The 23,226-nt window shown below is 44.4% G+C and overlaps 1 protein-coding gene across 2 annotated transcripts in view; it reads right to left on the reverse strand.

Moving 5' to 3' along the window:
* Nucleotides 1-2,858: 2,858 nt before the first annotated feature.
* The window catches only part of LOC129384872 (uncharacterized), a 50,164-nt gene continuing 29,796 nt past the window's right edge, over nucleotides 2,859-23,226 (reverse strand). Inside the window, exons 5-7 of one of the 2 annotated variants that reach the window (XM_072287574.1) lie at nucleotides 13,793-13,996; nucleotides 10,770-10,895; nucleotides 2,859-3,729 (exon numbers count right to left, since the gene is read on the reverse strand). In XM_072287574.1, the coding sequence (XP_072143675.1) occupies nucleotides 3,535-3,729; nucleotides 10,770-10,895; nucleotides 13,793-13,996 (525 nt within the window). In that variant the 3' untranslated portion in view covers nucleotides 2,859-3,534. The remainder of the gene's footprint in view (nucleotides 3,730-10,769; nucleotides 10,896-13,792; nucleotides 13,997-23,226) is intronic. The other variant, XM_072287575.1, reaches the window with a different exon arrangement.

Consider the following 23,226-nt stretch of genomic DNA (forward strand, 5'->3'; position numbering starts at 1 on the left):
ATTTCTGTATTGTAACGTTACCTGTCTGTGCAACATTTTCCCTGTTAACTTCTGCAAGGTTCTCTGATCCAGCACTACAGAATCAATGTTGCCTTGTAGATTCTTCATGCGCGCATATATATCTCCTAATAATATCCCCCCACGTTATTTTCTCAGAGCAATAAAAACACTTGCAATACGGTCAAACAATTCTTTGCTTCGATCTATGTTATCAATACCTGTTCACAGGTTAGATATCGCAAGAGACGCTTTTTTTTTCTTCCCCTGTGCCACTAAATCAAGTTGCCCTTGCAGGTCTATTTCACTCCTTGCCATTTCAGAAATCGCCTACAGAGCATGCCTACCCCACCGCCTACGCTTGAATCTCTCATTGTGTTGCTCCATTCCCTTGCAAAACAGAAAATACCAGCTTTGAATCTCGTAGGTGTGGTTAGGTCAAATCGTACACGCCCATACTTCGTCTTTCGGCGGCGCTTTGATTTCCAGCCCTTTATCGTGCTTGAAACTACCCAGAATGTTTGTGCAACAAATTGCACGGTCTTTATATACTTATCTTTGGTGCATTCTTTCTTAACTTCACCTATTTTGATCCGGCTCCTTGCTGGTGTGTCACTAGATTCCTCGCTCACTAGGAAGCTTTAGCTTAGGCCCAACTCCCACACGGCCTATTCAAATACATTACAAACGCAAAAAACGCTTTTCTGAGATGACCCATGGACCGATGTTAAAGGGAAGCTGAAAGGTTTTCCAGAAAAAATGAGTGAACATCTGTACATAATGGTTTTCAACCCTCCGAATTCGAATATCGTAATGAAATTGAGCGAAATAAAGCGCAAATTTATTTTATTTCGACGAACAGTGCAGCAGCGGACACGCCCAGCTCGCGCGTCTCGTTTCCGCCTGTGATTGGTCGGGCGCCTCGTGACGTCAACACTAGTAACCGACCGCTGCCGCTACACATGAAGCGCGGTGCAAGGTAGTTTGGTGCTATTTTTCTGAGACGGTAATGGAAAATTTAGAGAGACTGCGTTTTTCTGAGGTGTTCGGCGTTGCTCCCTACATGTACGAGCCGATTGCGAAGAGCCGGCCTCTTGAAGAAGCAAACGATGCTGGTGCGAGCAGTGCTTTCGACGCGAACGAAAGCAAAGTCTTGGGATCTCCTCGTGTTGGAAATGCTCTTTGGTGAGTATGTTTTTTGCAAAGCGATCTAGTGATCTCGCCGAACTTTCGCCGATCTAGTGAGCTTGTTTCCGGTCAAACAACTGTAGTGTTGTGTTCCTGCGTGCCTCCTCGTGGAACGTAAGCGGGGATGCGATCGTCGGCATTTGTGCGCTGTCCAAAGCTGTCGGCAATCTATAAAGACGGTTTAAACGCGTGAAAAGCTTCCTGGCTCATGCAGTACGTGTAGTGACCTTCATCTGTTGACTACCACGTTGACTACCACTCACGTTGATTACCACTCACGTTGACTACCACGCGCGTTGACTACCACTCTACATACAGGCAGACGCACCAACAAAGGAATGCATGGTCGATCGAAGCAGATTACGATGGCACGCACGCAGAAACAAGCGCGGTCAGGCACGGTCGCGGACGCTGCGAAGGAACGAAACACTAGAGTTGACGTCACAACACCGCGGTTTCCGGTCTCCACTCGTATCGTCAGCGTCAGCAGCAGCGCGCGGCATTCGACGGGGGGCGGAGCTACAGCGCAATTTCAACCGACGATTACGTCACTCCTGACTGAAAAAAAAAAAACCCAATTTTACCTACATGGTTTATAAGGTTCCCACATCCGTATATGAGCGTCTTCTTGAATTCGACAGACTCTTCAGCTTCCCTTTAATGAAATTTATTGCGTTTGAGACAGAAAACTAAGTTCTAGTGATTGTTGGAAGCGGAACTTCCATTTAGTGCCTGAATATTGTTCAAAGAACATCCAAAAATTCGAAACTTCGAAAAAAATAGAAGCACGAAGTATACACATTAGTAGCTCTGCATCAAGAATAGATATAGTGGTCCTCTAAACGGCATCCATTAGACCTTTCAAATCGGACGAATTCATATGTGAATTTACATGTCACATGAATTTGTTACGTTGTGTACAAGGGTTCTGCAGAAGCTGTATTTGAATATTACGAAATTTTTTGAGAATCATTTGTGACACATCAGTTTTGTGCACTTTAGACGTACTATTGATGCAATTCACAGAATTCTGACATAAATTTTCATTGCTGAGTTACGAAGTTGTAAACTTGTTTTGTTTTGAGAAAATTTGATTTTTGCCAATTTTCAATAAAAATTGGTGACTTAATTCGAAAATTCGAATCCAACAGTCCCTAGATTCTAAATTTTTTTTCTTTTTTAATCTAGACACCTCGTAAAATTCGTTGCAGTGGTTGCCGAGAAAAACGAATTCTCTTTTTATATGTATTTAGATAGGAGCAGCCGAGCTAGAGCTTCCTCTTAATCGACCTTTTTATACCTGAGGCCTCCTAGAAAAAGTACTGCCCACAAAGCGAATCTGCGTCTCGTCGTTGCAGCTACAGGACGGCTAAAATATTATGCAGTCTCGCCCAAAAGCGGAGTCGCGATCCGCTAAGTGGACTTGCAGGTTGACGTCAATGACTATAATATTCGTTGTTCTGACTAGCCTCTGTATCTTCCGGTGTATTGCGAGCCCCACTCGTTTTCTTTTTCAATTTCGCAATCTTGCCTTCAACATCTGGCACCATGCGCAACGTGATCTTCACATCCATAGAAACATTCCCGAACTCACTAACTTCGTTGGCTATTAGCTTCGCCATCCCTGCTACTTGTCCCAGAAGTACGTCAAGTATTCCTGCAACTAGAGCCACCATGTTCCGTTCCTGCATTGTATCACGTACACGTACCTTCGCCTTCGATATATCGCTGCACCGACCAGGTTCCCAGGAAGCGCTCTAATCTGGATTCGCTGTTCTGGCAGACGCACCGCAGTCTGGCGTCTCAAACGAGTTTCAGTTAATCGCCATATAGATGCAAAAATGACGGGTGCGCGCGCCTTGAGATTACTACATGACTCTTAGCCGCAGTTGTTCCTGCATCTTGGACGAGTTGAAGCATCGGGAGTAAAGTGCTACGTGTGTTGTTACCGTGGTGAGGGGCCATGCGTAATTCTATAATCGCGTGCAGGAGTGACGTTTGCAGAGCACAGAGTATCAACACCTCAGTGCATCTCCAAGTCAGGAAAAAAATGCATGACTTGTAGTGTTTGCTCCTATACTACTGCATGTTTTTTTTTTTTCAGTGACTACTTCTTTAAGGCCGCTTCTGGCCGCTTCTGGCCGCTTTCTGGCCGCTTTTGTATTGAACAGTGTAGTTGACTATACAGTTTAGCCCAGCACTTCTTGCGCAGTATATTTATTGGCCTAGTGACGTCAGGAATAATAGTGACGTCGAATAAGTTATTCATTTCAATGAAATTCATTTCGCAAGGGTATCACTAGCGTAAAAAATTGATAATAATTGATGGCATTGTGGGCGCGGTTCTTGCTATCTGGTCGATAGGCACGCCTGCTCTTGGCTGTCCGAGGTGTAGTTGAACGCGAAAAAGCGGGCCAGAGCCTTCAACACGCGCAGTCTCGGGAACTCTCCGAAGCCGCAGTAGTCCTTGGCATCCTCGAACTGGATGTTCACGGCGGCGAAGGTGTAATGCACGTGCGTCATATTCTTCTTGGTCTCGCACAACTGCATAAAGGAAAATAATTTCCAACCTTTATTTTAGCAGTCACAGTGTCAGCACTAAGCCATGAAATGACATGCATGATTGAAGAGGCGAATTGAGTGATTTATTTTGCTTATAAGACGTGAGCAAGAGTGCCTAATAATTTAATTTTGTTTTGGTGGCGGCGGCGGCGACGGCGGCGGTGTGTGTGTGTGTGGGGGGGGGGGGGGGGGGGGTTGGCATAACTTAGGTAAAGCAACAACAAGGTCATGTCGCGTCGAGACTGCATACTTTGCACATCTAGTATTTCGGTGCCTTAAGTTTGGTGGCAGAGTACGTTGCCAGCTTTCCTGGTCATACGGCTCGCAGTTTTGTCAGCGCATCCCTTTGAAACTATAAGTTGGCTCCACAAGGCTTTCCGTTTTATACTGGTCCCACTTAGCTTTCCCTTATATACTGCATAATGGCAAAACATTGCCGCAGCTGAAATACCACGACGTAAGTCGACTCCTAAAAGTGCTTCTGAAGCCTCTAGACAACACGCGATGAAGGCGGAAGGTTGCTTCGAATCTAGAGATTTATTTAAAATAAACTAATAAAAGGCTGACGGGAAGGTAATCTGAATGTTTTTGGACAACATTCAGATTACACGTTTGGCAAGCGGACTTATTTCTGTCGACATGAGGGTGCGTTTCTAAATATTACTACTTCTCAGCAATCGTTGACGCTTAATTATGAATGCCGTCGCAAGTACTTATGAGTCCCTACAATTATAGGATACATCTTGCGTTACCACAACTGCACTCTTTATGCGTGAACCTACCGTGTGTGTACATCTACGAATTTTGTGTCCGTTCGCTTTGCATTCACGATCCTTTCGGTACGGCATAGTCCGTAAGTGAGTATATCCTGCGATTTCAATGCCGAGCAAATGGCCGATATATGCACACCATTCGCTATATCTCGCGTGCTGAGATAGGTTTCCGCCAAATAACAGCTGCGACTAACTGCAAACATATTTCGACATGGACTTGGTATGTGGGACAGCATAGGCAGGGAAGGGTAATTGATAAAGCGCAGTGGTGTTGCATGCTGTCACCCTCAGAAAGTGGCTGGAAAAGCTATACATCTGGAGCCTGACTGCCAGATGACAACTACTTATATGTCGACCGCCTTGTGGCCATAGGAAAGTTGTAGGCTAGTTAATTCGTGAACGAAACATTTGGAACTATAAATTAAAGCTACTGCAAATTGTGTTTGCCGCTTTCCACAGTTACATTTAGGCGATTGGCCAAAATCTTTAACGCCACTTCCATTTCTCGTGGGGCATTGCTCTATGTTAGGGAGCGGTCTATGCATGAGGAGTGCTTATCCCTGCTTCTCCTCCGCCGCAGGTCTACCCGGCTTTGCACTATCTTAGGGATCGGCCCACGTACGGGGAGTGCTTAATGCCTGCTTCACCTCTGCCGCGGGTCGGCCTGGCATTGCACTATCATAGGAACGGCCTATGTATGCCGAGTTCTTAACGCCCGCTTCACCTCCGCCGTGGGTCTACCCGGCTTTGCACTATCTTTGGGAGCAGCCCACATAGGGGGAGTGCTTAACGCCTGCTTCTACTCCGCTGCGGGTTGGCCCGACATTGCTATATATGCAGGTTCGTCCTACTTATGGGGAGTGCTTAACGCCAGCTTCACCTCCGCCGCGGGTCTACCCGACTTTGCACTACTTTAGGGAGCGGCCTACGTATGGGGTGTGGTTAACCTCTGGTTCACTTCCACCGCGGGTCTACCCGCCATTGCACTATCTGAGGGAGTGGCCTACGTACTGGGAGTGCTTAACGTCTGCTTCACTTACGCCAGGGATCTGCCGGGTATTGCACTATCTTCGGGATCGGCCGACGTATGTGGAGTGGTCAACGCCTGCGTCAGCTCCGCCACGGGTCGGCCCGGCGTTGCACTACAGCTTTTGGATTTTTTTTTTCTACATGTGGACACGATACTGCAGTAGGTAGCCCTTTACACCTTCGCTGTACAAGATAGCTCGGAACTTGTTGCGCAGTCAGTTTGGCGAGTAGTAAAGCTGAGCGGGACATGTTTGTGACGCTTTGTTTTTGCCCCGGCGTTACTGTAACTCATTTCGGTACTTTTTATGGTAGCTTTTTGCCACGCTAGCCGCAGCCGGTGTTGCGACGAAATTAACGAAAGACAGGTCGGGCTTTAATGCAGTTAGTGTAACAGTTAGTGGACCCGTTAAGTGAATCTTACGGGTCCATGATTGTGGCGCTGTTCATGTCTCCGCTTCCCCAGCAACATTTGCCTTCGTTCTGTACTCACGCTTTTGAAAACGCAACGAGCGATTGCCAGCAGTGAAAACATGGGAGTGTGCACGTTGCTTGCGCCAGTAAAATGTGCAAGAAATAACACCGAAGATCAATAACCAGGAAATTGTATGCGGAGAATTCCGTCTTCCAAACGACTGACAGTAACCTTTAAACCCATGAACTTGTCTTAAGCGCGCCTAGAAGTCGTTCAGCTGGCGTCTGGCAGATAGCCTGTCTTGTAGCTTTCAGGTTGTGGACACTTTTTATATTTGGTGTACCGATGCGTCCACTGAGACCAAGGTCTGGCGAAGACGCGCAGTTGCCCGTGAGTTTGTGCTTGAAAGAGCACGAAATAAGACTAGACAATGGTCAATTCTTGGCAATAAGATGCCTTCGTCATATTTTACGGTATTGTTTTGAGCACGTCGGGTGCCCTCCACGCCGTGTTTGTAAAAGTGAATTACGTTTGTTCGTAATGCGCACTTTCACTATTTACAAAGGCAGTTCTTCAATAAGGTCTAAATACAAAAACGGCACATGGTTGTAATAAGTTTTTCCATATGGCGGGTGGGGGGATGCAATCCGGCGGAGCTTTGTACGGGAAGTACTGCTGCCTAGCTTTGTGCCATAACAATAGAAGGACGCATAGGAAACCCGGAATGGCCATTTTTTATAGAGCGTCAAGATTTCCTAATTTCATAAGACGTCTTCAGTCTAATTTATGAAATTGCACATTGCGCTGATGACAGCTTCGATGAAGGCTTGTCAAGAGTGCTCTCAATCGTATTTTCATAAATAAAAAAGAACTATTCCCGACCGAGACAGTGAGCGGTTGAGCACTAGAAGCAAAAACGAATGTCACGCTGATGTGAGCAATGTACGAATGTGATGTGAGCAATGCACTATGTAAAATGTGCCAGGTAGCGTTTAAAGTGCGCGCGCCCAAGAGCGAAACCGGGAGTGTAGTTCTGTTGTTCGCATCCGCGGCTGGGTGCGCTAAAGTCAGTTTGGTCGCTGGGTGCCACAGAGCCACAGAGTGCCCACTATTGTTGAATTATTTCTTTAGGGAGCGGCCACGTTAATCCACTCGCACCACTCGGAGGCACCGGCGGAACCCTCCTCTTCCGGTGATCTACTTTGGCTCCGCTATAGCTCGGCCCTCACAAAAACCCTCTCGCCCCTTTTCCCCTCCTAATTTCCCTTCAGTGGGTGACATAGAGAAAACTTGTCACTATAGGAAATGCTATTCGTTTTAAAGCCAAACAAAAGGAACCTCTTCCACACGAGGACAAAGTTAGATTGCAGGGTTCTAAAAACTTAGTATGCCCCTGGCGATGTTTAGGTAGGTGGTTACATAAAGTTGACGTCATGATATTGAAATGAAATCACAATAGTTTTAACTTATAGCCCTCAAGGTGACCGCAGCATGGGATGCAGGTGTGCGATATATTGGTACGACGAAAATAATCGCAAAATTTTGTACTAATCAGCGTGGTTGGCGATGTCCCGACTCTGAGCTAGAAGCGCGGTCATGGCCTTCTGTGCTCAGTTCCAAAGCTCCCGTACTGCCCGGTACTTCTCACAGCAGTGTTACCTAACTCGGTAGCATAGCGAGCACTTTATCACGACGGATTCATGTCCGGTTATCGTGAAAACCAAATACCTTCTCTAAGGATTACAAAAAAATAGAAACAAATGTGTTCCGTTGGTCTATACTAATAGTGATTATGGTCGATAGTCCAAAGATGCGCTTAGGAGTCGAGCATGATTTATGGAAGCTTTTCGACACGTTGGGGCTTTTGTAAGCATAAATGAGCGTTTCAGCCATCTCAAAGCTCGTGGTCCCGCGAGCGAAGGAGAATAGAAATAGTCCTCATTTTTCGCACTTTCCATGTCAGCGTCCTTTAAAATTTTGCAATAGCTCTCAGGGGCTTCGACTAGTTGGTGCATTTGTATAAAGTACACATTGGCCTGAAAAAAAAAAAATAAGAACATAAGAACGCCTAAAACATACACCCCACGCGTCGGTGGTGCTTGGTGTTTACTCTCCATTTACTTAGAAGGCGCCCATCGGAAGAGGGTTATGCGTCTGGTGCATACCTGCGAGTGGTTTTATTTATTGTAATGCGTGAGCTACCATGAACGACAGCGCATACGCAAGCATATGCTGCCTAAAACACGCCAATGTAATTCAGTGACATGTTGAACCGTGTGCGTTTTGCAGGAAGCTGGGCATTCCATCTCTATACAGAGAAAGAATTTCATGAACACTGCAGAAATACGACCCAAACTCGGTTGCCGAAATGAGCTGAAAAACAGCGAAAGCCTACAACTTCTCGCGAGAGGTGCAGTTGGGTCTCAAAAGTCTGTCAGGTTCGTTTGGAGCAGGCACGCTGATCACCAAGCGATAAATTGACCTAGCCACAAATCTCTTATTTAGTGAAAATTATGCAGTTACAACATGTGTTTACTATCTACGTGAAGAAAACTTTTGTGAAACGGTTACTGATATGCCATTAAAAGGTTATCTATGGCACAGGTTAGCAGCTACCGATTGTATTCTGCCTGGCAAATGTGGAGACCTACACTTCGCGGCCCACGTGACACCGAAATGATGCTATCACCAGGATCGGCCAACTTTCCATCACGCCATCTACGTGATCAGCAGACTTGACAATTGTGGTATCTGTAAGACCTGTGCATTTTACCCGTCAAGAAGCCCCTGAGCACAAGTGCGAAACTCCGAACAAGAAGGTGTAAAATGCTCATCTTCAATAAAGAAATTATGCGCTTTAAGGTGCAAGTCTGTTGCATTGAGAATATGTAGTTAGCATTTATAGTTTCACTGAGCTATCGCATGGAGAACAGACAGGCAGCTGGCACAAATTTAGTGGTTCTACCTACGGTTTTATATTGCACGATTCGTTGTGTGAGTGTAGTCCAGTGTGTAGGATATTCGGCGAGGCATCAGGAGCAGCAGTGGCTACAGCCAGGAAAGTTCGCGTGGGTTTGGTCAGAAAGTTTCGTTTTACAGAGCTATGAAACTCAACGAACTGCCTGAGTCGCCAGTACCTCACACCAGCTGCAATTTGGCTGCAACCAGAGCCCTTCTCTGCGTAACACTACAGTGCTAAATTACGCAATGCGCTACGAACGTCAACATGTTGACAGCGCTGATCATACTTAAACTACAGCGTGAAATTACAGAATGAGTAAGAATGACAGGACGTACACAGCCCGCCCGCAGCTTCTGTCGCAATATGTAATTTCGTGTTACTTTGCGCTGTCGTTTCAAGGACAGTTTACCAACATGCCGAGCAAACGGTTCTTTTGAACCCCTCGTTGGGGTTCAAACACTTCGCATCGTCAAAAACATTCAACATGTTTACTGCAAGTAGGTGGCTTATACAAGCCATTTCACTTGTCAAACTGCCTGCCTGCCTGCTAGGTTGCCACTACTTGCTCTCCTACTACTTTGGAGTGCGAACATTGGAATGAGTAGTTGCTGTCATCCACGGGCATCTGTAAGGTGCGTTTGATACCAGCTGGAAAGCTTCTGGTACATGTTCGCTACCGTGGTGATGTTACTTTGCACTCTTCCAGTAGCTTTAGTAGAGTACAAACTCAAGAATAGCAGCGTTCACCAAATTCTGGATGAAATCCAGTTTTGAGCTTCTTTTGTGGTCCTATTCACTAGAACAATGAAGGTAAATCGTGATCGGAGAGCAGTAATATTCCTTTGAGAGTCTGTATGGTCTGTCGAATACGGCCGGAACTTGGTAATGCGTGGCAGCGATATTTGTTTTTACTTTATTCTCAGCTTATCCACTATACAGTAGCTTTTGTCAACGAAAGTACGGATATGGTGGCATAAATGGGTTTGACACAATATGTGCAGTGAGCAGAAATTTAAGGACTCGCGCATACGCAGCTATGCGTCCTTCGCAAAACATTTCTAAGTGCAGAGAACGCGGTGACGACTCACAGGATACTCTCTTGTCCTTTTACCTTGGTTTGAAAAGGCAAATATTAAACTTCAGGTCCGTTTATCTAATTTATCATCGCCGGCGACGACTCTGCTGTCGGTTGCGTGGCGTTCTTTCCAGATAACACTGCAGCAGTGATGATTCCTGACAAGCCCAGGAATCGTGATCAATGATTGCTACCCAGAATCTAATGCGTCTTTGTTTTTGGCACCATTTATTGGCTCAACTCATGCATCCTGATATTTTGTTTGCACCGTTATTGAGTTTTATTTTCTGTGAGCAGTTGGCGTTACTTAACCGGTTTTTTTAGAGCAAATATATTGGCTTATTTTTATCCTCTCTGATGACGAGACCATTAGTCAATTCATCAGTCAACCATCAGTCATTAGTCATTAGTCAATCTGCCGGAAGCATAGAAGTTAGCTAATTATGACTGCGATCAGTGGTTATCAGATTGCAAATGGGATGAACGTGTCGGTGTGCCTGTTTGCAGAATGTGACAAGTCGATGCTACACAGGTGCGCCACTCAGAAGCCGATTCATTGCCTGAGCTGCGCTAAACAATCAGAGACATGCCGGAGGGATACTCAGTCGACGTGTTCGTCTGAAAAAGTTGACAACAGTACAATGCCCCAGTGGTTAATTGTGGTTCTTGCTGTCTCCTTACCCACAGGCACGTTCGCTCATTTTTCGTGGCAGTAAACGAAGAGTTAAACTATAATCAATTACGGACTCCTCCGTGAACTTATGCTCTTACCTTCAATCGAAGGGAACGTGCGGTGTCGTATGTAAACAGCCACTTCTCTTGCTTGTTGTAAGTGAATTCTGATTTATAGGCGAAATCGTATTTGAAATTGCTACTGTATTTTTGGTCAATGCATGCCTGTGGGAATTGGAAAACAAAAGTAACATTTGTTATGAAGTACTGAGCATGAAAGGCTTCTAATTGCAGTTGTATGCATCACTTTACATGGAGTTTAAAATAAAGCTTGTTCATTATGTGTGTTTTATAACAGTCTTAAAGCAAGCGCGAGCTCGTTCACCGTAACGCGAATGCACGCTTTGTTCTCGATAGCATAGAAAACGGATCAACAAATTTATCCAAGTGAGGTGAAGAAACCACCGGCGCTTCACTAATATTGGAGGAAGCATTAGCTCGGGGTCCACTCCACGGACTCGTATTCAAAGACTTGTAAAACGCGGGAATATTTTTATGAGACAACCGCTGGACCAATTTGAACTATATCACATTTGCGCGAAAAAAGAAAGTTCTAGTAACTCTATGAGCAGAATGTTGATTTAGGACCCAAAAATTATTATATGAATTACCTAAAATTGGCACGTTTCTAAAGACAGAAGCCCTAAGGTTTCGCATCCGTAACACTTCATCAAAAATAAATATTGCAGTTCTGTAAAAAACATCTGCTGACAACGTAAATGGAAAAATTACATATATGAATATACATGCTTTGTAAATACGCTAGAAAGGTTCTAAATATTCTGGAAAAGTTACACGCCCAAATTAGCTGCATCAGTTACAGGATTGTATAATGCATAAAAATTATTCACTTTAGGAGTAGTTTTAGATGCCATTTACAAATTTTCGATATCACTTTTCATCGCTGAGTTACACAGTGGTAAACCTTACAGCAGCGTTTCTTTTTCCTGAAATTTTACGATTTTCAAGAATGTTTAACAAAAAAATGAAGACTTATATAGTCTGCTGCCCATATTCGCTAGATGTTAACGTTTTCTTACAAATGTAACCAACATTTCTAGTTCACATAAATGATATTGCTCATCACATAAGTAACGACATAACCAACCGGTTATTAGCAGACGATTGTTTATTATATCGTGAAATCAATAACCAAAACGATCAGGCGTCACTTAGTCAAGCCCTTAAAGCTGTAGAAGTCTGGGCCGCAAAAAGTACAATGAAAATTAACGAATCTAAATCAGTCATGCTCAGAATTACAAACAAAACAAAGCATGTTATTAAGTGTAATTATGAGATGAACTCAACAATTGTAGCCGAAGCTGAAACAATAAAATACCTAGGTTTAAAAATTTCGGAAGACTTAAGTTGGAAAGCACACATAGACAGAATTTGTGGAGCTGCAGAAAAAAAATTACGGTTTCTTCGCCGAAAATTAAAGCTACCAACCACACCCGTCAAACAACTTGCATATTTAACTTACATTAGACCGACGTTAGAGTATGCCAGTGTCATTTGGGATCCGTTTCAATCAGGATTAATACACCGCATAGAGAAGATACGGCGAAAATCTGCAAGGTTCATTCTTTCCCGGTATTATCGTACTGACTCTGTTTCCGAAATGCTTTGGTTGCTTGATTTGCCTCCACTGGCTCAACGGCGGAAGTTGGCTAGACTTTTTGTTATCAAAAGGCCACGTCAATATTGAAACCACACCCTATCTTGCTCCCAGGCAGGCTAGAAACGTCAGGTCAACCAATGATTGCATGTTCTCAATTTCAAAAGCATATCTGGATATGTACGCTAATTCATATTTTTTCGCGAACGAATAAGGAATGGAAAAGTTTGCCGGCGTCTGTTTTGCAGTCGAGTAGCATTACAATCTTTGAGGAACGCGTTAAAACTATTTATGAAATCGAATTTTAGTAATGTCGTGCAAACGTTGTCACACTATTCTAGAAATACATACAATAGTCTTTCTTTTATGCTGTTTCCGATTTCACTGTCACAATGTTACAAACGTGTATTTTTTAGCCAGAAGATTGTATTTGTATTTGGTTATTTGTTTTGCATTGTATTTTCAACATTCATTGCTTCATGTCCTATTTACGTTTGTAAGGTGTTTACATTTTTTACGCTATGTGCAAATTTGCTGTACCCACCCTGTTACGGCCAAGACGACCAAAAGTATTTAAAAATAATAAAATAATAATAAAAAACATTATAAAATTCGGTGCAGTGCTTGCCGAGAAAAGGGGTTTTATACCGCCCGTGATTTTACATAGCAGCGCCCGATATATGCTTCCTCCTAAGTACCTATAGCGACATACTCGCCGTAGCTAATTGGCATTATAACATGCATACACTCGTGCACTTACGTCATGCTAGCCATGTCAGGATAAAGGTATGTTGAAATTAGTGTTTTGCAATGAAAATAATATATGACAAAGCAGAGTACCTTGCATAGTAAAAATGCATGAAATGGAAGCTAAACTCAGGAACTATATTACCTTCCCTCTTTTCAAGGTGACTCCGGTATCCTGCAGTCAAAAGGAGGATAGCCGCACCCAAGTTCACCTATGATGTGCGAGACGGAGAGCCCTATTCAAAGAAAGCGGAAGCTTAATCCTGCGTGATCATTGCTGTTTGTCATCACTCCGGCACATTGGAGGTGTGTCTACCATGTGATCCCAGCTAACGTTAGTCAAGCTGTTAAAAAAAAGATAAGGGTTACAGAAACAAGGTGCAAGATTCAATCATAAGACCTACGGTGTTTGATCGCCAAAGGTCTGACGACCAAATACAGTAGGTCTAAAATCGTCTCTTGCATCGCATTTTTGCGATCTTTTTTTTTTTTCGTTGAGGAGATTTGCTAACCTTAGCTGGGACACCTTGTACGCAGACGCAAATATCCAGCCGTGCTAACTTAGTTTGTTCTTCCCAAAGAGCCAGCTTCTTTCCGAGCTGAACAACGGGAACCGAGGGCGCGTTAACAGATGTTTAAGGCATTGATGGTCGTTAGTTGTACCAAGTTCACAAAAGGCACTAAGTTCTTTGCTCACCTCAGTAACGTTGACCATCTGACCCATTGGGGCGTGCTCGTCCGCTGCGCACGGAAAGCCAAGCGTATAATTTCCTGTCGAGGGGTACACGTTGTCCGGATATTTCGGCCTGTACCATCTGCCGGCCATTCCTAAGGTGACGGCGAACGCAATATTGGGTGGCCAATGGTGAGAATCGACCGCTAGGCTCCAGATAGTGTTGCCCTGAGAGGGAGAGACGGTAACACAACTGTGAACGCCTTACACCCCGGCACAAGAGAAGAACGCGTTATTGTTAAGTGGTATATGTGGCTTCACGCAGAAGGTGGTAATATATGTAGCTTGCCATCCAAAAGTCTGCCCTCACTGACACGTAAAATGCCTCTTTCAGGCCGCAACAGGAGCTTTCACTCTCAAGCCATACATAAGCCAAAGTTTATCACGGCCCAAACTGGCCGTGAGAACCATGCTTTTGTAACGAGGAGAAAACCGCCAGCAAAACAAGTAACACTCTTCTTTGGCTAGTCGGGGGGATCTGCCCGACATTGCCTTTATAAAGAAACGTAGAGAATACTTACGAAGGGAGATAGAAAGGCATATTGAGCGTGCCATTCGCTTGGTAAGACTCAGGGCAAAAGTGACGACCAAACAGTGTGTGAGGTCATCGAAGCATATTTTTTTTCAGAAAGTTACTGCGTGCGTAAATAGAGTGTTTTAGCACAGAGTTTACGGTCCGCTCCGCTCAGACTGGCCTATCACAACAATTGGCACGCAGCCGCTCAGCAAAACGCTACTGGGAACACTGACGCGCATGCGCACAGCACACATAGCGGCAGCGGAACGTGGGACGCTGACCACGTTCCGCTAGGAAACTGATTTAGCGGTGCGTCAGGGAGCGTGTAGTTGCTTTCGTAATCGTTTTACCGCCAAGCTGAGAGCACGTCAGTGGCATCTCTGGAAGACGCTCTTGTTAGATAAGCGAAATCAATGCATTCTGTGCAGCCACCGGTGCGCGTGAAACATGTGCGGAGCGGAGCACAAGCAAACGCTCTGCTAAATCTGTCTAATTACACTTCCATGGCATTGAAGTCCAAAAACAAGCAAGGGGCTGACAGATGGAGCAGCACACTGTGGTATAAAGTTTGTAAATAGGGATATGGTGCCTCAGAAAGGCTGGCCAACGTTTCGATAGGAGGACCTAACTTCGTCAAAGGCGGACTCGTCATCCTCGGCGTGTTAGCTTTAAAGGGTTAGTGCAGTGACGTCACGTGCGGGTGTTGTGGCTGGCGGCTGGTTTTAAAGAGAGAGACTACCAGAGGAAACAAGCGCTGTCGTCCGGCGTCTGTGAGCTTCATCCCCAAGACGAGGGGGCAAGACCGTGATAGTGGACAGGCGGGGAGAAAAGAAAAGAAACAAAAGCAGAAAAAAAAGGAAAAAACAAAAAAAGAGAGAAAAGGGGGGGGGGGAAGCCAGGGCGGCACCAAGAATGAAAAAAGGGGGGAGAGTGAAAGAAAAAGAAAGAGAAAAACAAAATTTTTAAGAACGACGGGGGCTTGGGAGCGTGTTGGGGAAGCGAGAGGTTAGGAAGCATTCAGGGGGAGTCGTTGGCGGCATGCTTTTGTGGCATTAGAAGGGGTCAGTGCGCGAGTAAAACAAAAGACAAAAAAGAAAAAAAACACGCACACACACAAAAAAAGAACATGAGTTGAAAGTGACTTGAGTAGCATAGCAGCTATACGTCGAGTAATTTTGAAATACTTAAGATGACGACGAGGAGTCTGCGGTGCAATGTATGGCGTGACTGAAAGGCAGCGGCATGGTCTTTCAAGGGGCATTGCCCCAGTCACTCAACGTAGGTGTCGTTACGGCGGAATTCAGAAATGGCGATATTATGGGTTGAGGCACCGAAAAAGGCATATTGACTTCGGCATATGTTGATGAGGGGGTTAAAAAAATATAGATAAAAAAAGGAAGGGAAAAGAGAGGGGGAGGGGGACCAAAACCGGAATAACAAACAGGAGGGTGACGCGCGCAGAAGCGGGCGGGGGCAAGTGTACACGGAAGAAGGCGGTCGTAAAGTTGGTATAGACGTAAAAACCTGACAGAGTACATCAAATTCAGTAGTAGGCAGGAAAAAAGTAACATTTTCCACGAGGCCCACACGCGCCATACATAAGACACCTTAGTGGGGCACAAACATCAGATATTCTACCGCTAGTTTGTGGCACGCCAGTTGACACCACACACTTTATTATCAATGCAGGCACAAACAACCTAAGAACACAAAGCGCCGCGGACACGATAGAGTCCATGAACGACGTAATAAGAACCATTCAAGCCGCTCGCCCAAACGCACATATAACCATAACGACTATCGCTCCCCGCCTACAAAACAAACACCGCCCACTAATATACCAAACTAATGCACTCATGAAGCACAATGAGGAGATTAACAAGCTCAACTCATTAATTTTCAACTTAGAACACGTCCATAAGAATGTTGACACCGTGCACCACGCAGAAATACACGAAGCGCCACACGAACACCTAGCTTGGGACGGCTTGCACTTAAACCGCAGTGGAATAAAGCTAGTTTCCCAACACATCAAGTCCTTTATTAAGCACAAGTACCGAAAAACTCTTTTAAATTCCACCTCAAATACCACCCCCACCAACTCTGCAGAGCGTGCCACCGCGAACAACACAACTGCGACAGTCACTCCGAGAACACAGGGAACACAGACAGTGGAATGTGAAGCAAGCCACTGCACAAGTGAAACAGTCACCACAAGAACAGTTGGAACACAGACAGCGGAATGTGAAAAGAACCACAAGGCCCACACTACACCAAAAATGACATCAACCACAGTGCAAACGGACACAACTGCAACAGACAACAGAAAACCCACCACCGAAATCTTCACACAGACCCCCACATGCCTGCCTGCACACACACAAAGTCAAACAGAGACTGAGATGGAATTAAGCCAGGCATACGATAATAAACCGGCCGAACAGAAAAACACCCCACGCAAAACTACCCGCAAAAAGACAAGTAAATGACAGACATCGCAAATCAATCTCTTCACTGCCACGAAGCACCGAATTCCTACAGGCTAGAAAACACCAAAAAACATGTGAGCTACACCTCCCATATGAAAACCTACACAATCTGCACAGAGAAAAATATAATTCCTAAAGGTCTAACACTCAAGCCTGTACCAGCTCTAGGAACACTCCCACCACACCATCGTGCAAACTGACAAACAACATTACACAATGCCTCACTTTCACTTTTGAATATCCTCAAGAAACCCTGCGAAGAGCAAATCGAAACTTTTAGCCACAGACTTCGGAACATAACCCTGACACCAGATGAGAAGAGAGATTTAGAACATAACGACGAAATACAGTCTAGAAAAATGGTTCAAGAACAAAGGAAAAAAGCAAATTTTAATCAAAAAACAACCTTCCAGCCAAACAGCCACCACATGCCGACAAGAGGGACCTCGAGTTTAGAAGTACCAGACAGGAAGGAAACTTCCACAGAACTAAACCGATCCAATGTTATAGACATTTAAAGAACATTAAGTCAAAAAGAAATAGACGTACTCAGCAAGGGCGTAAACAATTGCCCCACGAACAACACAATAAATGAATTCGAGCTTCACAAGGACCTCTCAGAATTCTCCCGACGAATGCGTATCCGACACCTTTTTGCAGACACACTAGACACCGGGACGACACCACTTAAAGCCCAATCCAGTTGGACTCCCGAACCAGAACAAGCCATAGAACTGGACATATACCTTAAAACTGTCACCAAAGAAATTATAAGCCAATCCAAGACATCTAAGCGACCTATAAACATAACTGCATCGGAGAGTCATCATTTCAAATCTGAGTTGCCGGTATGACATTGTTATGAAGGAGGCAGATAAGGGTGGAAGTATAGTTATTTGGCCAATAGAAAAATACAAGCATGAGACGTACAGACAACTAAACAACCCAGAACATTACCGCAAACTAGATAACGATCGGACATTCTCCTACACAGTGACAATTACCAACAGGCTGAAATCACTTTTGGCTGATGAATTGATAACACCGTCAGAATACAAATTTCTTAAACCAAGCAACAAAACTGCCGGGCGTTTTCACTTCCTTCAAAAATTCATAAAATTCGATCCGCTGAACTATACACTGCTATTATCCCAGGCCGTCCGATAGTATCAAACAACAACACCCCGGCAGAGAGCATCGCCACATTCCTTAACCACTACCTTGGTGACTTGTCAAAAGCACTTCCGTCATTTGTACAAGATACGCTTCACCTGCTGAGAATTATAGAGGACATTAATACTAAAGGCACACTACCCCACAACACAATTCTCGCAACACTAGACGTCACGGCGCTGTACACCAACATTCCAATCGCTGATGGTTTATCTTCGATAAAACAAACGCTGTCTAAACACAATGCACAACACTCTACTGTAGTCTACTTGTCTCTCCTTGAATTAGTTCTAACACATAACTACTTCGAATTTGAAGAGAGTTACTACTTACAGATACATGGTACAAGCATGGGTACGCCTTTTGCACCAACCTACGCGAACATATTTATGGGGATTCTAGAAACAGATATCCTACCGCGCTGCACTACCAAGCCCCACACATACCTACGATACATAGACGACATGCTCATAATCTGGGGACATGGTCAAGAAGTCTAGATAAATATGTAGCATTTGTAAACTCTGTTCACCCAACAATAAAATTCACACCAGAATCCTCAACTGAACGCATAAACTTTCTTGACACAACAATATACATTGACAATGGTGAGCTAAAGACAACGCTGTATAAGAAACCTTTCGACAAACAACTGTACCTAGAATATACTAGCCACCATCCCAGACATTGCAAACAAGGCATCTTTAAAGGCCAAGCCACACGACTACGTCGCATTTGCGCTGAAAATCAAGACTACATAGATAGACTCGATCACTTTAAAGAAACCCTATCAAACAGGAACCACCCAAACAGTGACCTTCAAACAGCCTACATCGCTGCAACCAAACTTGATCGAGCCGAGGTCCTCAAGCCCCGCCTGAGAATCACAAGAACAACAACGCCTCTTCTTACTACTAAATTCTCAAATGCACTCCCAACCGTGAATAACATCCTCAGTAAATACTACCCGATTCTCACCAGTAACCAGAAACTGTCCCGACCCTCCCAGAGTAGCCTACAGACGCAACACTAATTTTAAAGATGTTCTTGTGCACGCCAAACTACAGACAAAGAGGAAGTTGGGAACCAATCCCTGTGGCCGCCCCAGGTGCTCTACATGCAAACACATTCAATCTACAACTACAGTTAAAAGTACAGCGTCGAGTTACGCACACAAGGTAACTTCGGCTTTCACCTGCACATCAAGCAACGTACACTACTGTCTAGAATGCGCCGCTTGTTGCAAACAATACATAGGTGAGACAGGACAACAAATTAATACACGACTCAACGGTCACCGCGCGGACACAAAACACAATTTACCCAAAGCAGTAGCCAGCCACTTTAATGAACATGGTCATATATTTGACAAAGCAAGGCTCTATATACTACAAACAAATTTCCGTTCCCCTCGCGAAAGGAAGTATGCGGAATCATACCTCATACACAAGTTTAATTGCCTACACCCGACAGGAATTAATTTGGCACGCGGATACTTGGAATCTTTAAAAGCGGTAACCTAAATCTGAAATTCTCATATCATCAACCAAGACACAAAACACATTAGGCCACCAACTAACCTTAATTCGTAACCTCACCTACTCTTCCCTTTCGAAAAAAGATTTTTCCTGCCTACTACTGAATTTGATGTACTATGTCAGGTTTTTACGTCTATACCAACATTACGACCCCCTTCTTCCATGTACACTTGCCCCCGCCCGCTTCTGCGCGCGTCACCCTCCGGTTTGTTATTCCGGTTTCGGTCCCCCGTCCCCCCTCTCTTTTCCCTTCCCTTTTCTTTTAATCTATTTTTTGAAACCCCCTCATGAACACATTCCAAAGTCAATATGCCTTTTTCGGCGCCTCAACCCAAAGTATCGCCATTTCTGGATGCCGCCGTAACGACACCTACGCTGAGCGACTGGGGCAATGCCCCTTGAAAGACCATGCCGCTGCCTTTCAGTCACGCCATACATTGCACCGCAGACTCCTCGTCGCCATCTTAACTATTTCAAAATTACTCGACGTACTGCTGCTATGCTACTCAAGTCACTTTCAACTCATGGTTTTTTTGTGTGTGTGTGTGTGTGTGTGTGTGTTTTTTATGTCTTTTGTGTTACTCGCGCACTGACCGCCTGACCGGCCCTTCTAATGCCACAAAAACATACCGCCAACGACTCCCCCTGAATGCTTCCTAACCTCTTGCATCCCAATACGCTCCCAAGCACCGGTCTTTCTTAAAAATTTTGTTTTTCTCTTTCTCTTTTTCACTCTCTCCCCTTTTTTTCAGTCTTGGTGCCGCCCTGGCTTCCCCCACCCCCGCGTTTTCTCTCTCCTTTTTTCTTTTTTTTCCTTTTTTTCTGCTTTTGTTTCTTTTCTTTTCTCCCCGCCTGTCCACTCTCACGGTCTTGCCCCCTCGTCTTGGGAATGAAGCTCACAGACGCCGGACGACAGCGCTTGTTTCCTCTGGTAGTCTCTCTCTTTAAAACCAGCCGCCAGCGACAACACCCGCACGTGACGTCACTGCGCTAACCCTTTAAAACTAACACGCCGTGGATGACGAGGCCGCCTTTGACGAAGATAGGTCCTCCTATCGAAACGTTGGCCAGCCTTTCTGAGGCACCATATCCCTGTTTACAAACTTTATACTTCCATGGCATTATATTAGAGCGAAGCTGCTGATGCGACTAGGCACGTTCAAAGCGTTATATATCTGTTTTCACGCTTTTTTGAAGAAACTAGATCGCTCACAAAGTGTGTGTTCTGAGCAAGTGTACATATTGTTAGGTGAGATATGCAAGCAAATTTTAATTCTTTTGTGTTACGGCTTCATCGTCATCATGAGCAGCCTATCTTTATGTCCACTCTAGATAGAAGGCCTCTTTCATCGATCTCCAATTACCCCTGTCGTGGGCTAGCTGATTGCGCCTTGCGCCTGCGATTGTTCTAATTTCTTCCCCCCACCCGGTTCTCTGACGTACTCTAGTGCGCTTGCCTATCCTTGGCACTAATTCTGCAATCCTATTGGTGTTGTTTAATGAAGGCTAAATGAAAATTGTTGCAACCTCGTCCACGGCCTACTTGGAGGTGTTATATCATATGCTTACGAAGTTACATTGCTTCCCATAACAGACACAGAGCAGCAGTGATATTACACTCGTAGGAAGTGATGGTCATCCCTGGCGTGATGCGTGCAGATATATTGAAGTGAGTAGGCTGATTATATGTTTTGAAGACAATTGCAGAGTACTGGTTTTCTTCCAATTTCAATGCTTTTTAATAGGCATGTAGTTGGCTTTCGTGCTCTCCGGTGTAAAGTACGATGCACGCTGTTTATATTTGTTTATGTTTATGTTTTATTGTTTATAGAACTATGGGGTGAGTAACAAATAATGAACGTGTGGAAATACTTCCACATTCGTTGATTTATTAGAAGAGTTACAAATAATTGCGTAATCTTTGTTCTAACCAAAATTTCATTTACTTATACGATCTTCGGAGTTTGTTTCCCAAGAGTCCTTGGTTAACTAAACAAAGCATCCAGTTTCTAATGTGCAGAAATAAAAAGCGTATTACGGTTGTTTTTAGACAAAGAACAACTTTATTGTGTTTTTTGGTGGGTTTTGCAGTATATTGCGTGACCAAGTACTTGAGAGCGTCATGAGGGTGCTTTTACGAGCTTCGCAATATTTAACCCACTACTTTGGCATGGCTGCAACTGTCAGCAAGCTCAAGTTTAGTGAGCACGTTGGCAACGGGATGGAAAATGTCTGCACGAAGTTACATCTGTGTGAATTAAATACAGCATTGGCGAAAATTTTCACTAGCAACTTCAAGATTTCGTTATATAGCAATTTTGCTATATGTTTTACACTATTCCAGGATGCTTGCCGAACACCAAGATTATATATGCTAAATATAAAGGGCTTGTTATCGGTTCTGTATACGAAATAAAGAATTAGACGGAAACTGTTTGGCCGAGAACATACACGGCAGCAATTAAAAAACGGACACCGATACGGAAGTTTATAAAAGTAGGTGAAGAATAAGAAACGTGTTACTTTTATCAACTTTTGTGGTCGGTGTCCGTTTCTAATTGTTGTCGCGGTTCTATACTTGCAGAGTATAACGTTTTTGAGGTAACTGGTAGCTTTTGCAATATATTACGTGTTCAAATGCTTCAGTAGGTATAAAAGAGTTTTAGTACCAGCGCAATATTTTCCCCAGTGCTCTCACATTGCTCCGAGCGCCACCTAGATTTTTGGAGTGTCACTATTACGGGTTCAAATAAGGCGCGCTATAAAATAAAGGTATTCCAAACTTTGCTATTCCATTTCTGTAATCAGCCCACCACAATTAGTAAAACATTTTCGACGAGCCTGGCTGCGCCTGTCTCCCAAGCGACGCCACGAAAATACCCGATCTTATAAAATTGCTGAACACTGATTATGCATGATTAGACCGTACGATAGAAAAATAATTTGTGATTTGATGCCCTTTTCGTTATTAGCAAAAAAAAAAGCGTTGTCTGATCGATTTCAGTTGGTCAAACGTTTTAGGGCTGCGCCCACTTCGCCTGTCTCTGACGCAACGTCACGAAACCGCAAAATCTCGCCGTGTCAAAATGAAGTAGCGTTAAAGACGGATTATTGCGCCGAAAGAAACTGGTCTTTTTTTTTTGAATAGCCGGAAGCTGCTCCTTTCTGAGAGGAATAGAATATGGCTCTCCGCGTATCGCTCTGGCACTGACTACTTGGTGCTGCCGCCAAACATGAATTTATTTGCGTGTAATAAAGGATTTTGCGTGGCCGTATATCGTTATCGAGACCTTTCAGCACGCATACGACATCGCTCTGCCAACATTTCTTTCCTGAGGAATCATTTTAGCGGCATTTTTAACCTTGCGTTGCACGCCACCCTGATTTTCGACCAGACACCGCAAGCTATAAGTAAGGGAAGCGGACCAATCGTAGACGCTGTCACCAGCCTCCTCATCAGGTCATTTACTTTCATTAGGCTGGGCTAAGCCCCATCGAAGCTCTCTCCACTTGAGTGTCCTCGTCTCCTCTTGTATGTCAATTAGACAAGAAAAAGTGCTCGATCTAAGAAATGCTATTCGCTTTGAAAGCAGAACAAAAACTGACATCCTATAAACGAGAAGCACGTTTGACTGGGCTTTTCAAACAAAGCTGCGGGTTAACGCCTGATGCTCGCGTCAG

This window comes from Dermacentor andersoni, chromosome 4, assembly GCF_023375885.2.
Source record: "Dermacentor andersoni chromosome 4, qqDerAnde1_hic_scaffold, whole genome shotgun sequence".
In the NCBI taxonomy this organism is placed as follows: Eukaryota; Metazoa; Arthropoda; class Arachnida; order Ixodida; family Ixodidae; genus Dermacentor; species Dermacentor andersoni.